The sequence below is a fragment of the Cervus canadensis genome, chromosome 23 (genome assembly GCF_019320065.1).
Source record: "Cervus canadensis isolate Bull #8, Minnesota chromosome 23, ASM1932006v1, whole genome shotgun sequence".
Lineage (NCBI taxonomy): Eukaryota > Metazoa > Chordata > Mammalia > Artiodactyla > Cervidae > Cervus > Cervus canadensis.
In genome coordinates, this window is record NC_057408.1 from 633,384 (window position 1) to 651,409 (window position 18,026).

An 18,026-nucleotide genomic window follows, 5' to 3' on the forward strand; every position below is an offset into this window, starting at 1 on the left:
ACTTGGTTTCCAGCTGTCCCTGCCAAGAGCTCTTCCTACTGACCTGCACTCTGGTGCTATTCACACACAAAGTAATGAGCTTTGCACTGGAAGTTTGAATAATACTTATAGGATACAATAAAATTCAGATGTTCAGTTGATGGGAAACCCCTCAAAAACTGTAATATAAAAAAGAAAGAGGGATATTTAGTCTTAACATGTGAGGCCGTCAATGGAGATTGAACCATGATGCATGTTTATGCAATTAGTTAGAAAATAAAACCCAGAGCACTCATTCATTCTCCCACCCCACCCAGCCAGGAGGATAGCTACCAGCAGGAGTTTTCCAGGAGATGATATATGACCTTTACTGAGGACATTTCTTATTCTTCTAAAGTTATTTAGGTAAAATAGAGCCCAAGAGTATGAAAAGCAGAACACTCTGACCCTTAGCAATCCTAAGATCCGAAGAAAGATGTTTTACTGACACTAATTATTTCTATTTTTAAACCATGTATTATGGAACTAGCAAGTATATATCAGAGTAGTAGGATAGCATACTCAGCTTCAACATAATCAACTCATGGCAATCTTGTTTCAGGAATACTTCCACTCCCCTCTTCCTTCCTTTATTATTTTGAAGCCAGGGCCAGATGATATCATATGATTTCACCTACTAATAATTTAGTAGGTATTTCTAAAAGGAAGGTACTTTTAAAAATGATCACAGTGCAATTATCATACCTAAGAAACTTAGCAACAATTATATCAAGAAATGCCTAGATATTATTAAAATTTCCATGAATTTATAAAGTATCTCTTGACAGTTTGTTTAAATTGGCATCCACATGTGGTCATTTTATATCTTCTTTTAATTTACAGCTCTACCCTCCCCTCCTCCCCACTTATTTGTTGAGGCACCAGGTTGTTTGCCAGGAGCTTCCCAGAGTCTGTGCTTTACTGGATGATCCCTGTGTGTCCTCAGTATTCTATGGTCCTTGGGCTAGAGCTGAGTTGCACAATATGTTAGCCACTAGCCCATGTAGCTATTTAACTTTAAATTAAATTAAAAAGTCAATTCCTCAGTCACACTTGCCACATGTCAAGTGCCCCGTAACCACATGTGTCTAATGGCTACTGTATGCTGCTGCTGCTAAGTTACTTCAGTCATGTCTGACTCTGTGCGACCCCATAGATGGCAGCCCACCAGGCTCCACCGTCCTGGGATTCTCCAGGCAAGAGTACTGGAGTGGGTTGCCATTGCCTTCTCCAAATGGCTACTGTATGAGACAGCATAAATACAGGCCAATTCCACCACTGCAGACATTTCTATTGGGCAGTGCTACTCTAGAGGTGTAATAAAGTCCCACGAGGTAGCTTTAGAGGGAAGAAATGTTGAAATCTCGGCCACTCAGTCTTTGACTCAATTAATCTGCATGGGAGTCACTTTAAACTTTCATACCTGGTCATTGAAAATGAGATAAAAATTCAAGGGATCTGTGTGTGTTTAATTTACATAAGTGGTATGCTTTACAAACACTCATTTTCTTTTTTTATTCAATTGTTTTTAGATTCAGCCATGTTGATATGTAGTTTATTCTTTTTAAAGATGAGCAGTATTTCATTGGGTGAATGTTTTGCAGTGATTCATTACCTTTTAAATTAATATTTAGATTGTTTTAAGTCTTCTGTAACATACACTGAGCTTCAGGGGACATCATCAGCCTCCTGTCACACATGAGCAAAGGAGGCAACCTGGCTGTGGGATCTCTGGGGCACTGGGCATGCCCATCTTCAATGCTAGTAGTTATTGCCCAATCACTTCCCAAAAGATCCTGACAATTTGCTTTCCTGCCAACACTGTGCAAGTCTTCCTACTTCCTTACAGAATTACAAATATCAGGTAGTCTCAGACTTTTAATTTTTACCAATATGAGTTCACATATATGCAGTAAAAGTACAAATTCAACCAGGGAAAGGGAAGGAAATAGAATTGATGATGGAGCACTGACTGAACTGACTCTAATGTTTTCTAAAGCATATATGGCAAAAAGTAATGCTTATTAAATGTGAATGGTGGGTACAAAAGAGTTGGTTATAGTATTTTTAGTATTGTTTGGTAAGTTTAAAATACTCAGAATGAATTATTTCATAATTTTTAATGCAAGGGTTTAATAAAAAATATGTATAAGAAATTATTGAATATGGGATTATCTACTATGTTCCTTTTTGTCTGACAGTTCATGCTTAAAAAAGTACTGAGATGAAATATTCATTGGTTGTATTTGCTCCAGATGACCTCCAGTTCAGCTCACAGTTTTCCAGTCAAGCTTTAATCATTGAACATTGCCAGCTAATTGCCCCAAATGATTTATTTTGGAACTGCATGCTTTATTTTGTGTCACATAGCATTTTCTTCTCTTTGGATGATATAAACTAAAAAGAAGGTAAACTGCTAGTGGAACTTTTCTTTGGAATGATGCTAATTGTTTTGTGGAGTATTTCTGACAAGTTTTCCTTTCCTCACGAGCAGTGTGGACAAGGTAAATGACTTGGCTCTGACATGAAAACTTGCTGTTAGTGTCGCAGTTATTTGGAATGGTCAGTTAAAATATCTAAACTAAAACTCCTTTAGAGAAGAATATAAGACAGCAATGATCAGTGTGATTCATCAGTCAAGAAACAATTTTTAAATCCCTTCCATGTACGAGGCACCATGGCATGCCCTGTGAGGGACATGAAGACCAACAGAAGTTGGCCTCTGTGTCTGAAAACTTACAATTGAGCAAGCTTTTCTTTTTACAACACTAACTACAAAAATTCTATTTTGTAGTCAGAAGCTCACTCTGGCTTTGTTCTATTTTGATCTTTATAACTTATTTTAAAGATTGTTCAGTAGGTATTCATTGCACAGTAAGTCTCACAATGACCTTTGGCCAAAAGCAGTACCATTTTGGCCTGTCCTATGGAACTCAGAGCTTCCCACTCCATGAAGCCTATGGCATAAATAACTTCAAATAAAACCCTCCAGGAGATCTGTGTCAGGCACAGCATGAGAGAGAGATGGGGAAAAGCAGGGGAAGAATCATGCCGAAGTGCCCAAGAGTAAGTGACAATGCTGTCTGTGTTTTCGCCAGTTTTTCCTCATCTCCCTTAAGATATTTATTCTGCTTCTCCACTAACAGTTGAAAAAATGCAGGATGACACAACAAACCACCATGCTAAAATGAAACACATTTGCTTTTAGGCCTGCAGTGTTTTTGTAGCGTTGACAACAACTACGTGGGCTTCTTTGGGGATGAGCATTTAGCATAAATCACAGCAGCAAAGAACTAAGGACTTTTTATGCTTGGAAGTGGCCAGAGAGAGGAGCCAATGTGAAGATAGGGCAGCTCGATGTGTGTGAGTGCCTGTGTGTGTATGTGTGTATACACATGTATATACAGGTGTGCCTCTAGTGAACAACACAAGGAGGAAGAACAATCTAGAGGAAAGGTCTGCTCCATCTTGAAGCTATTCACACTTTATGGTGTCTGAACTTCAAAATGAAGCAGTTCTGAAGGCTATTTAGTGGCGGCAGTACAGGACTTCCTGCGACTAGAAGTTTGGCTCATAAAATAGAGGCGCATCTGGCCACCAGGACATGAAAAGAGTTCTTTGCAAACAACAGCCCAGTAGCAGGGGTGTAAATAATTCAGAAACACCTGGCTGGTATTTTCCTTGGGGATTCCAGAAGATGCACTAGTTAAGAAAGACCTGGTCAATTGCACATCATCAGGCAAGTTGACAAATCCAAACCATTGGGGGTGGGGGTGGGGGGCGGGAATTAAGAGAGATAGGGTCATCCCAAATATAGTGTACCTAAAAGAATTCTTCCTCTGTCAGTTAGGGGATGATGGTTAGGGATATAATAGGTTCAGTTCCGGATTCTAGTTCAGGTCAAGGCATCTCCTTTTTGAGGTTGATGATACAAACGAATGAGCCAGATTCTCTGATCCAGAGGGCTGCTTGTCATTTTATCCTTTCAGCATCTTTTACAAAAAAAAAAAAGTATAGCCTAATGCTAAATTAAATTAGATCAGAGGTCATAGAGCTGAATAAAAAAATAAAAGCTATAATAGAAAAACAACAATGGAAGACTTTATATTGTGATTCTGACATTGACTTCCCTGGCAGATCTGTCTACACGGTGTGAGCCTATTTCCAAACTTAAAAATGGGAAGAAGAGTATTTCATGGGATTTCTGTGGAGAATGAAATAATGATATACTTTGTACACATACTATTCAACCCATGTTTATTTCTATTTTTTTAATTTTAATAAAAAAGAATTAATAGTGGGTAGTGAGTCATAGCATCAACTTTCCATCATCTTTATAGCCAAATATAATGCCAGTTGCCACTGAAAAGACTGGGTTTAAGACAGCCTGCATCCTGTGATCAGTTTCTTCTCTCTTCCCTTCCTGCAGCCAGCTCCTCCCTGAAGAAGCGATTTAAGCGGCGGGAGATCGAAGCGATCCAGTGCGAGGTGCGGAAGATGTGCAACTACACGAAGATTCTGTCCACCAAGAAGAACCTGGACCACGTGAACAAGATCCTGAAGGCCAAGCGGCTGCAGAGACAATCAAAGACAGGCAACAACTTCGTCAAGAAGAGGAGAGGGCGTCCCCGGAAGCAGCCCACGCAGTTCGATGAGGACTCCAGAGACCAAATGCCAGTGCTGGAAAAATGCATCGACCTTCCCAGCAAACGGGGTCAGAAGCCGAGCCTGAGCCCGCTCGTCTTGGAGCCGGCCGCCAGCCAAGACACCATCATGGCCACCATCGAGGCGGTCATCCACATGGCCCGGGAGGCGCCGCCCCTGCCCCCGCCGCCGCCCCCGCCCCTCCCGCCGCCTCCGCCTCCCCCGCCGCCCCCGCCGCCCCCTCTGCCCAAGACCCCCAGAGGAGGCGGGAAGAGGAAACACAAACCTCAGCCTCCGGCCCAGCCCCCGCAGCAGGCGCCCCCGCCACAGCCCCTTCCCCCGGAAGAGGAAGTGAAGGCCAAAAGGCAGAGGAAGTCGCGAGGGAGTGAGAGCGATGTCCTTCCGTAGGGTGGGTCCGAACCTGGGGCCGGGGGTGGACTGACGCGTTGGAAGTGCAGTGAGCCGGGCTGGGCGGAATCCCCGCCGCAGGGACACCATGCCCTGCTCTCCAGAAGCTGGGCAGGGGCAGAATCGGGCCAGAGGACGGGGTTGAGCCTTCAGGAGCTCTTGGCAAAGCAAAGCAAGGGGACGTCTTCAAAAGAATGGGTGTGTGCGTGCGTGTGTGCGCGCGTGCGTGTGTGTTCCACAGCAGTTCCCACCAAGCAGCACTTCAGAATGGCTAGATCCTTGACAGGCAGCAGGAGACCCATCCCGGAGGAAAAAGATGGTGGTGCTCCCTGAAAGCCGCCAGACCTCCTGCAGCCAAGGTGCACCCTTGATTCCATTGCAGTTACTGGACAGGAAGATTGAAAGGGAAACGCCCTCAATTAGGAAACATTCCAAGGGGAGAAAAGCGGCAAATTTCTCAACTGGCTTTGTTGTAATCCACTTCCATTTAATTGGTTTTTATTTCTTCTGGTTTTTCGAGCTAGGCTTTGGGGCACCAAAATCATCATCAGGTGACCCGATCTTTCTGTTAACAATACGGTTTCTCAGATAGACTGATGTCATCGGAGGGTGAAATTCTAGTGATAGGCAACCTCAGACATGCATTCATACTCTTGTGTGTGTTTCTTCTACCACACATACTGATTTTTAGCATCATCTGTTCCAACTTTTTCTTTGCACATTGTACTTCCATGTACCTTTTCATTACCTTTCATACCTAAATAATGTAAACCTTACCTGTGTCGTCATGTTCATCCTTGGCATGCTGTTCCAAGGAACTTGGCTTTGAATCCCAGTCATTGTGAAACAAATACTTAGTATTGATAGAGCTTTTTAAAAATAAGTAATTTAAAGCAACTAAAGATACATTGACCCAGGTATCAATCAGGTTATTTTTATACTTAAAGCATATCAGCGAAGTACAGACACCTTAAAATGGTTTTAATGCCCCATAGAAAATGGAATAACTGACAAATCACCAAAAATTGAAACCCCAGACCCGCCAGAAAGACAAGTGTCTAGCAATGCCTTGGTGTGTGATTTTTTTTTTTCAAACAGATAACTGTCAAAGGTCATTGAAAAAAAGGGGGGGGGGGAGCAAAAAGACAATAGAAGTCCATTATCTCTTTTCATGAAAGCAGATGGGATTAAGTGTTCTTATCTGGGAAAAAAGAAAGGAAATGCTCAAAGGGTGTCACCACTCCAATCCTATCACATCACCTTGGACAAAGTATCCAAGTTGTGGTTGCCTTAATAAACTGAAACATATTGTACATAATGTAATTATAAGTCTATCAGTCTGCATGGATGCAAACTGTGTGTGACAAATCGTCTTTTAAATGGTCAATTTAAACTGTACATTTCTCATCCAAGTTGTACTCTAGCCATTGGTTTAGCGTGGACAGATATTCCATCTCTTTTACCCATTTCCACAACCCAAGTAAAACATGTTAAGAAACTCAGAATGAATATAAAGTTATTCCGTTGCCATAGATGTTTTCTAAAAGTCAGATATGGAAACTTCAAATAAGTATTTTCAATTTCCTTCCTCACACCTCCCCCTTATCTTCCCTAAGACATCAAATACCTGGTATGGTAGATTATAAGAAGAGAGACACTAAGAGACAGAATTAAATTTTCCGATGAGAATGAGAATATCTGGTTTACCTCCAAATTGCTTCTTTACAGGAAGTTGGGAACAGCAGAAAATTGTATTATTACTTCAGAACACAACATTATTTCCTTAGAGAAAGAAGGATTTTTGTCGGGAACATAGGAGAGTAAGGGATGGGTTATCTATCAGAGTAAATGTTTAAATTCCAAGTTAATATGCTTGCAAACATCACTGCTCTGTCATGGCACCAGCAGTTGGTTGAAATTACCCACAGAGTCATCCTATTGTGTGCTATCACCATGGACTTCACATCGTGTGCTGCCACTGTGTCAGTAGCATTTAATCCCAGCATATGTGAGTTTAAAGGAATGCAGTCTCCTGTTCTTCAAAGCTTATATCTTAGATACTCAGTTTATGACCTAGATTGACCTTTGGCATTTCACACAGGTTGAACAGCAAAATCAAACCAACCACTTTCAATTTGTCATTCCCAAGCCATATCTGAGTGGTTCCAAAGTCATTCAAGAGGAAGGTTTAAATTATCCCTGCTCACCCCACCATTGCTATGAAAGAATACCCATTTTCATTCCAATTAAGCCATAAAGAGGTTTCTCTCTTGTTGGATTTTGAAAATAATTGATTTCATCCTTTCCTTTGCCCTTCTTCCTTCAGTGTTGTACTGTTTCCCCAACCAAATCTGTGAGCAGACTAAATCTTCCTGCAGAGAGGAATAAGCTGACACTCTTTAAGCTTCTTAAGGAAGGACCTAAAGCTCAATTGGCATTAACCTCTAGTAGGTGAGAAATTTCAAATAACCCTAGGATACATTAGAATTTCCAAACCAACAAAAGGTATTCCAGGAGAGATACAGCAGACTTATACCTTATACATAAATTCAGTTCGCCAGTGATCATGTGAGTCAAATGCAGATCTTCTACATTTATGATCCCAAGACTAGATTGGAAAACTGCAGAGGAGCAAAACTGAGATAAGTGAATCCACTGTTTGGAGGTGGATGCAAGTCTTGTCACCTGCAGGGCTTCTCTTTCCCATCAAGTTCTTCCCTCAGTATCGCATTACTTTGATTTTTTTCTTTTGCTTTCTATTAACCTAACTCATCTTTCTAGTATGACCATTTCCTCATTTTCTAACTACCCCCTTTGCATTAGCCTCTCCTGTCCAGGCTCAATATGGGGCCAGTCTCATTTCACATCTTATTGGTAGCAGAACCAGTATTAGAACCCAACTCTCCTGACATGCACTGTGGAGGTCTCTTAGCCACTCAACACTGCTTTCTGTCGCTGCATATTTAGAGAAAATGCACGAGACTCCATAAACCGATCCAAAAGTATTTCATAATAAGAGAAATTCCTTGGTTTACTTTTCTGTTTCCTCCAAGACTTGCCTTCAGCAAGGAGGCACTTAATATGGACCCACTTATATGGAGTCTGATTAGGGGTAAGCAAAGGGTGAAATCGGTATAAAAATCACCTTGAGGGTGATGATGGGTCTCTGAGCCATCTTTCTAAGTGGCTGGGGAGCCACTTGTTTTTCAACCGCTCATCTCAAACGAGAGAAACAGAGTTTAACTTCCTCTAATGTCTTGGCTCCCACTGCAACCCGAGGAAGACAGGTTGAAGGAAAGGAGAACATGTCAGGGCTGGCTTGTGATTTGACGGGCCTGGGACTCAACAGCCACTGACAGCCCCAAGTAGGTGACTAAGGGCCGACAGGATTAGCATGTTAACTTGGCTGCTGTCCGGAGTGAGAGGCCACATTGATGGCAGTCGGAGTTTGTGTTCTGGGCATTGCTGGTTCTATAAATATGATAAGCAAGTGGTGACAGAATTATAGTATAAGGTGATGTACTACATGGAGATCATAAAGGATTTGGTTTTAGGACTTAAGTAGAAAATCCACTCCTACAGCTTATTACCCGACAATATTCAGATAATGAGCTTTTGGAGAATATTATTTCCCTACCACTAGGAAGATTTACCTGGGAACTGTCTAAAGTCTATACATATATTTCCAAAGCCTTTAAATGCCAACTGTAGCATGGGGGTGGGGGGGGGGGAGGTGGCAGAAGCTGAAATGCCTCAAAAGCCATTTAAGTGTTACATTGCAGGATTTTCAGTCCTTCACATTATGTAAAAGTAGATAAATATAGACATTATTCTCAATTCTACCCTATAATATCACAATGGTCCACACGCCAGAGCTTACAGACAATGTCATCACAGTGCCTAGAAACTCGAACTGTAATATACCGTAGCATTTTCTTGGTGTTTTTTAAAGTTTCCTTCCATAACACCAGGCTCCCTCTGCCTCTTGTTTCTTGGAGAGTTTGCCCTACTGATGAGTCTGCCTCCCTTGTTGGACTCAGTCACTTGGGGAACAGTCTTAGAAGCACATATCAACCAAGGAAGAAACTTCCTGGATATCTCTTGCCCACTTGCCCAGGTATAATAAACACTAAAGGGGGAAAAATTGAAAAGAGCTGCCACTGGTCAACACAGAAGGGCAGTTCCAGCTTAGGTTGGTGTCTTTCTTTTTCTTCCTTTTTTTTTTAAAAAAAAAAATCTATTTCTTAAATAATAATAAATGCACATGATGTGTTAAATATGTATATATATATTTCAAAAGAAAAAAATGGGGCACAAGATTGTCTTACAAGTCGTGCTGGCTAATTTTTAGTTTGTATTCATAAGTGGTTTTTAAAAGCCTTTTTTAAAGTGTAATTTGCATGTTCTACTTTGATTGTATGTAAACATATTTTAGAACAAAAAATGTATTTGTATTTTATTGAATATAGAGGCAAGAAAAATTGTACATTGTTTGAAATGTTCTTTTTGTAACAGTTTTTATTCATAAAGCATTTTTGTACATTTAAAATGAACATGGACTTGCTGTTATTTGAGGCGTAGATACATCTGGCATGCTTTACTGTCATGCTCCTCCATGGTCTTAGATGTTGGGTTTTAAACATTTTTTCTAAAAGAAAGCTCAGTCTTTTTCGCTACCAGATCAGGTTAGCACAGTATAGAGCACTTAACTATTAAAAAAAAAAAGTTAATCCTATTCATATGTTATTCATTGTGTGAAATTAAAGACATTCAATTCAGTCTAACATGAGTTGTGAATTCTTTTGTTTTATTTTCCATCTGGTTCACATCACTAAGGAGTTTAATAGCATTTAAGGGTCTTTGCTCACACCAACTGCATATAGAATCATTGAAAAAATTCTCACCAAATTTCTGCCTTTTGTATGATTCTGGGAAGTACATTTTGGGTAAGATTTGAGTCTGATTTACAGAGTTACTGTTCAGAATATATTACACCTGGACGTAAAGCCAAGCCTGATTCAAAGAACTAGTCAGAACTCTGCTGAAAGCAATCCAAATGTAGTATAAGATGTTGGAGACCCATCCTATCCTAAAATTTTAGAAGAACATTATGGATTAAGCTTTCTTACTAAATATCCCATGATGTTAAATAGCTAAAGGATGGATCCCTGGCTGGCCTTAAAGTTTTACTGGAGTGATAGGAAAAGCTATTTAATCAACCACAGGCAGCTACTGATCACGTATCCAAAACTCCCAGTCTCAGCAAGACCCGAAAGGCAGTGCCGAGGAATATACAATCCTTGCTCTGAAGGAACTTATAAGATCAGCATGTGGAAAATAAACTATAGTTCTAGGCAGAATATGGCAAGCAGTAAAAGAGTGATGGATTCTCAGAATAAGGGTGGAGCCCTTGAGGTGGCACTTTGTTCCTACTCTTTCTGTTATAATTTTTATATTCAGAAGTAGGTTTTAAGAGCCCTTTTAAAAGTGTAATTTGCACATTCTACTTTGAGAACATGTAAACATACATATATTTATATATTTTTCATTTCCTTTCTTTATCTTCTGATGCACCGCTTCAAAAAGCCAACAAGGTAAGTAGGAAATGTTATTAGCAGCTCTACATCCTTAACTATCAATCTGACCCAGTGTAACATTTATTATGACTTTTGATATTTGCAGCACACACAGTGGAATAACAGGAATCTTGTGGAATGAATAGCAGTCTTCAAGAGTGGATTATTAGGGCAGTCCCCAGGGTGGTTAGAATCCTAATGCTTTAGACAGTTACCTGAGACTCAGAGAATTTAGTCAGCAATCTCTATCAAAGTAGAATTTGCCCTCTTTCCTCTGCCAACTATCTTGCACTGAACTTTCTCAACCTAGGGATTGAACCCAGGTCTCCTATATTGCAAGCAGTTTCTTTTCCAGCTGAGCCACAAGGGAAGCCCAGTAGGTAGCCTATCCCTTCTCCAGCAGATCTTCCCAACCCAGGAATCAAACCAGGGTCTCCTACATTGCAGGCGAATTCTTTACCAACTGAGCTATCAGGGAAGCCTGCACTGAACCAGGAAATTTTAAAACCTCATATAGTCCTCTTTCATTAGACTGTTGGTATTTCTGAAATCAGCAAGGACTCCCAGGGGTATACCTAATCTCTTCCCACCAACTTCTCATGTAGGGACAAAGCTGTTGCCATGAAACTGATTGGCTCAACCTTTAAGGTTTTTCATCAGTCCAGAGAATAGCAATGTGCTGACAGAGACTGTGAAGACAGTCAGATGTGTTCACACATGTTGCTGGTACGAAGCTTAGTGTACAATTTTTTACACCCTGTTCTACCAGCATGGATGAACCTTAGTTCCAGACCTAGGATTTCTTTTCTAACCTGGAGGGGAAGGAAAGAAGGGCCTTTCAGAAAGCTTGACTCCAATTTTTCCAAATGATTTCTCTGTGTTCCAGTCTTTTCTATTTTCCTAGTCCCTAGGCATTTGAAATTGAAAAACCAGAAACAAGTTTTTCATTTTTTAATTTTCCTCCTCTGTGTTTTGCTGTCAAGTACATACTCTGAGGGGGTGAGGACAAATCAGCCTAGCTACCTGAATTGAAGGGAGGAGATAGAAAAGTAGAAATACGGGTAATTGGTTACTACTTCCAAAAGTTTAACCTGGTATCCATGTGATAGGGAATAAGGACAATGGAAGTGAAAAGCTAAAAGATTTGCCCAAGTCTTAAAAGGCTTTTAATAGGTGAGGTGAGATACTGGGTGTGAAAAGAATTGGGAAGGTGGCAACAGCGGCAAGCATTTTCATTGTTTGTTATTACTGACACTTTCACTTTTGTAGGAAAGGCCAAAATTCAGGTTTTTAATTGTTATAAAAAGCTATGGCAACACACTTTGTTAAGAGCTTTTGTTTCAGGATTCATTAAAGGAAAAAAAAACTGGTTCCTAAGTGTTATTCTCATTCATATATGCCAAAATTGGGAAGTAACAAAAAGAAATATTAAAACTTCAATAGAGAAACCTCACCTATTTTATCATTACTAAACTTGATTCTACCTTAATTCTACTCTTTTTAGAGAATAGAACACTGGAATAAGAGTCAACATATCTGGAAGGTATTTCCACTTGGTCGATAAAAAATTCTACACCAAAGAACAGAACTTCTTTGAGCCTCGTTTGCTTACTCTGAAATGGGGAGTTAAGTTCTTAATGATATCTGCAATGGCTTACAAGTTTAACTCTACAATTCTGTCATTGTTCTACCTTCCAAACAAGCCCTATCTTTAGTTCCCAGCTTTATCTGTTGTGTAGATAGTTGTTCAGTCACTCAGTTATGTCCTACTTTTTGCAAGCCCATGGACTGCAGCACGCCAGGTTTCCCTGTTCATCACCATCTGCTGGAGCTTGCTCAAACTCACGTCCATTGAGTTGGTGATTCCACCCAACCATCTTGTCCTCTGTTATCCCCTTTTCCTCCTGCCTTCAATCTTTCCCAGCATGATGCTGGGAGTCTTTTCAAATGAGTTCACTCTTTGCATCAGGTGGCCAAAGTATTGGAGCTTCAGCTTCATTATCAATCCTTCCAATCAATATTCAAGGTTGATTTCCTTCAGGATGGACTGGTTTGATCTCCTTGCAGTCCAAGGGACTCTCAAGAGTCTTCTCCAACACCACAGTTCAAAAGCATCAATTCTTTGGCGCTCAGCTTTCTTCACAGTCCAACTCTCACATCCATACATGACTACTGGAAAAACCATAGCTTTGACTAGATGGACCTATGTTGGCAAAGTAATGTCTCTGCTTTTTAATATGCTGTCTAGGTTGGTCATAGCATTCCTTCCAAAGAGCAAGCATCTTTTAATTTCATGGCTGCAGTCAGCATCTGCAGTGACTTTGGAACCCAAGAAAATAAAGTCTGTCACTGTTTCCATTATTTCCCCATCTATTTGCCATGAAGTGATGGGACCAGATGCCATGATCTTTGTTTTTTGAATGTTGAGTTTTAAGCCAGCTTTTTCAGTCTCCTGTCTCACCTTCATTAAGAAGCTCTTTAGTTCCTCTTCACTTTCTGCCATAAGGGTGGTGTCATCTTCCTATCGGTGGTTATTGATGTTTCTCCCGGTAAACTTTATTCCAGCTTGTGCTTCATCCAGTCTGGCGTTTCACATGATGTACTCTGCATAGAGGTTAAATAAGCAAGGTGACAATATACAGCCTTGGCGTACCCCTTTCCCAGGTTTGAAGCAGTCCGTTTTTCCATGTCTGGTTCTAACTGTTGCTTCTTGACCTACATACAGATTTCTCAGGAGGCAGGTAAGGTGGTCTGGTATTCCCCTCTTTTTAAGAATTTTCCACAGTTTGTTGTGATCCACACAGTCAAAGGCTTTACTGTAGTCAATGAAGCAGATGTTTTTCTGGAATTCTCTTGCTTTTTCTATGACCCAAAGGATGTTGGCAATTTGATCTCTGGTTCTTCTGCCTTTTCTAAATCCAACTTGAACATCTGGAAGTTTTCAGTTCACATACTGTTGAAGCCTGGCTTGGAGAATTTTGAGCATTACTTTGCTAGTGTGTGAAATGTGTGCAATTCTGCAGTAGTTCGAACATTCTTTGTCATTGCCCATCCTTGGGATTGGAATGAAAACTGACCTTTTCCAGTCCTGTAGCCACTGCTGTGTTTTCCAAATTTGCTGGCATATTGAGTGCAGCACTTTCACAGCATCATCTTTTAGGATTTTAAATAGTTCAGCTGGAATTCCAACACCTCCACTAGCTTTGTTCATAGTGATGCTTCCTATGGCCCACTTGACTTCACACTACAGGATATCTGGCTGTAGGTGAGTGATCATACCATTGTGGTTATCTGGGTCATTAAGACTTTTTTTCCTATAATTCTGTGTATTTTTGCCACCTCTTTTTAAAATCTTCTGCTTCTGTTAGGTCCATACCATTTCTGTCCTTTATTGTGCCCATCTTTGCATTAAATGTTCCCTTGGTATCTCTAATTTTCTTGAAGAGAACTCTAGTCTTTCCCATTCTATTGTTTTCCTCTATTTCTTTGCATTGTTCACTTATGAAGGATTTCTTATCTCTCGCTAATGGATCCAATGACCTTTTGGGGTTGTCTATCCTCTGTGTAGTTTATCCTATCCTAGTGTGACTAAGGAAGTGAAGGTGTGGAGGAAATTAATGAAAACAAATATAATCCTAAGAACATATAATGAAGCTTTTTTCTTTCCTTCCTTCCTTTCTTCTTTTCTTTCCTATCAGAACATTAACAATAACCAGAAATATAAAGATGAACAAGACAAGGTTTCATTGAGCTTTATCCAAGCAAGTCTAGATCATGAACTTCCTCCTTCCACTCTCTGTCTGTCCAAATTCTACCCATCTCTTTAAGGTTCAATTCAAACCCCACCTCCTCAAGGAAGTCTCAAGAAACACCCATAAATATCTCTCAGATCACTAATTTTGTAACTGTTCTTAATAACCTTACATGCAACAGAGTACAATCCTCAGCCAGGGCTGCCATGTAAAGTTGTTCAGATTGTTCCCTGTATAAGGTGATCTGTCTGAGAAAGAAAGTGGGAGCTGAAATCTAACCTGCACTTCCTTGTCAAACTGTGTACTCTTGGGGTGGCATCTGCCCCAAATAGACATGATGATTTTGTGAGAATAATGCCTAAAAAATTTTTTTCAAGATCTACTGTGCAGCAATGAAGATGGGGTAAGCTCTGCTTCCCTCTTCTTCTCATTCAGATCATAGTCCATTCTGCCCTTGCCCCTGCCACCTTCCAGACCAGTCTCCCAAGACTTCTGTTTTAGTCAGCAAGACCATGTATTCCAGAAGACCTTGAATCCCCTCCCAAACTAAACAGTTGGAAGGAAACAGTGAGACTAGATGTGATGTTTCATGTGTCATCTTGACAGGTTATAGGTTCCCGGATCAAATATTATTTCTGGGTAAGTCCGAGAGGATGTGTCTAAATGAGATTAGAATTTGAATATACGGACTCAGTAAAGAAAATTGCCCTATCCAGTTTGGATGGGCACCATTTAATCCACTGAGGGACTGAATAGGACAAGAGGAGAAGGGAGAAAACTGTCCCTTGTTCTCCCCTCCTCACTACTGAGTTGGGACATATCTCATTTTCTCCTGCCCTTAAACTGAGATTTACACTATAAGCTATGCTGGTTCTCAAGTCACAGACTGAGCCTGAATTATACCACTGGATTTCCTGAGTCTCCAGCTTTAAGAGGAAAGATTATGGGACTCCTCTGCCTCCACTGTCAATTCCTCCTAATAAATGATAGCTAGCTAGATAGCTAGATGATAGATACAGATGAGAGATACATAGATAATAGATATAGATAGATAATAGAGACAGATATGATGGATGATAGATATTTCATATTGATTCCATTTCTCTGGAGAACCCTGAGAACATACAAGACAACACTTTTGTATGAATGTGTCAACTAGTTTCAGTGTCACACTCCCATGAATATAATTTGATAAGCAAGTAGACCTCTGATGAGTCTACAATTTTCCAGAGTTTGGAACTTTTATTTTGAAATAATTATAGATTCCATGGGAGGATGCTGAGGAATATGTAAGAAAGTCCAGCACAGTCCTCCCCTAACTCCCTCTCTGCACCCCGTGTCAACATCCCGTACAACTATAGTATCATATCAAAATCAAGAAATTGACCTTGACACGATTCATAGAGCTTATTCAGATTTTACCATGAACTTAATTGTGGTGAGTGCATGTGTGCACATGTCTACGCGATTTTGTCACCTGTATAGCCCTACATGACAACCACTACAGTCAAGATGCTCAGTGTGTGTTCCACCATCACAAACATTTCCCTGTCTCCCACCCTTATGGCAGAAAGGGAAGAGGAACTAAAAAGCCCCTTGATGAAAGTCAAAGAGGAGACTGAAAAAGTTAGCTCAACATTCAGAAAACTAAGATCATGGCATCTGGTGTCATCACTTTATGGCAAATAGGTGGGGAAACAATGGAAACAGTGTCAGACTTTATTTTTTGGGGCTCCAAAATCACTGCAGATGGCGATTGCAGCTATGAAATTAAAAGATGCTTACTCCTTGGAAGGAAAGTTATGACCAGCCTAGATAGCGTATTAAAAAGCAGAGACATTACTTTGCCAGCAAATGTCCGTCTAGTCAAGGCTATGGTTTTTCCAATAGTCATGTATACATGTGAGAGTTGGACTGTGAAGAAAGCTGAGCGCCAAAGAATTGATGCTTTTGAACTGTGGTGTTGGAGAAGACTCTGGAGAGTCCCTTGGACTGCAAGGAGATCCAACCAGTCCATCCTAAAGGAGATCAGTCCTAGGTGTTCATTGGAAGGACTGATACTGAAACTGAAACTCCAATATTTTGGCCACCTCATGAGAAGAGTTGACTCATTGGAAAAGACCCTGATGCTGGGAGGGATTGGGGGCAGGAGAAGAAGGGGACGACAGAGGATGAGATGGCTGGATGGCATCACCGACTCGATGGACATGAGTTTGAGTAAACTCCAGCAGTTGGTGATGGACAGGGAGGCCTGGCATGCTGCGATTCATAGGGTCGCAAAGAGTCGGACACAACTGAGCGACTGAACTGAACTGAAACTCCCTTTTCCCTCACCATCAGTAATTCCTAGAAACCACTAATGTGTGCTCCATCTTTACAGTTTTTTTAAATTTCAAGAATGTTACATAAATGAAATTCTGCAATTTTATATATTATCATTATTACATTAGCAATATTATATTTATATATTTTAGTTTGTTGAGCAAATTACTATAGCTATGGCCATTGGGAATTCTTTCCATTGGCTCCTGTATTCCTTTGACATACCCCCAATATTGTATGTTGTTTTGTTTTGCTTTTCCTTTGGTAGCATGTTCTTACTTTCTGGCACCATAGGATGCTCTAGGCTCACTTTATCTATTTACTGCCCCAGTCCTAGCATCAGTCATTTCTCTAAGGAGCCCTTAAAAGAACAACATTAGAAACCAAGATCTGGGCCCTAGGCATGCACATTTATACTAGTGTATCCTTACTTCTTGGCCCTTTCAGCTGGCAAAGTATGTGTGCATACTAACCAGTGTATATACACTGTATATTGCTAGAAATATTTCCATATGTAATCATCTGTTAACCATGAGTCTGAACTGATATCTCTGATTCATTACCATGGATTATTCTAAACTCCTTCTCTTGCATATCTGTAATGTCCTACTCCAATAGTGAGAATCCTTGCTTTCACTCTTCCATTTCATTTACCCAATTGTTTAATTCCAGTATATCAGTATCAGAGCAGTTGACCTATGATTATATATCTTTTTCAAATTGGCTATTTTCCTTACCACAATTCCTTTGAGGTTCATCCAAATTGTATGTATCAGTAGTGAACTTTTTCTTGCTGAGTAGGATTTTATGGCATGGAGGTACAAGGGTTTTTCACCTATTCATGTATTGAAGAATATTTGTGTAATTTACAGTTTGAGGCCATTACAAATAGTTACTATGGATATTCATATACAAGAACCTAGTGTGGAAATAAATTTTAATTTCTCTGGAAAAATTTCTCTAATCTCCAGTTACTGGGTTATATGGTAAATTCATTTTTAATTTTGAAGGGAACTGTCAAACTATATTTCAGGGTGGTCATACTATTTCACATTTCTACTAACAATGTGTGAATGATCTAGTTTCTTTGCATCCTCACCATCATTTGATGTTATCATGACCTTTTCTAGTTGGTTTGTAGTGATAACTCACTGCATTTCTGTAATGGCTAATAAAGTTGAACATCATTTCATCCATGTATTTGTCATCTGTACATCCTCTTATCGGAATATCTGTGCTTGTATTTTGCCCATTTAAAAAAATTTTTTTTAAATTTATTTATTTTAATCAGAGGCTAATTACTTTA

General features: G+C 40.1%; 1 protein-coding gene across 2 annotated transcripts in view; it reads left to right on the forward strand.

The window, feature by feature from the left end:
• SETBP1 (SET binding protein 1) overlaps positions 1-9,854 on the forward strand; it is a 401,443-nt gene extending 391,589 nt beyond the window's left edge. For both annotated transcript variants that reach the window (XM_043444129.1, XM_043444130.1), the window contains exon 6: positions 4,448-9,854. In XM_043444129.1, coding sequence (XP_043300064.1) covers positions 4,448-5,070 — 623 coding nt within the window. In that variant the 3' untranslated portion in view covers positions 5,071-9,854. The remainder of the gene's footprint in view (positions 1-4,447) is intronic.
• The last annotated feature ends 8,172 nt before the right edge of the window (positions 9,855-18,026 follow it).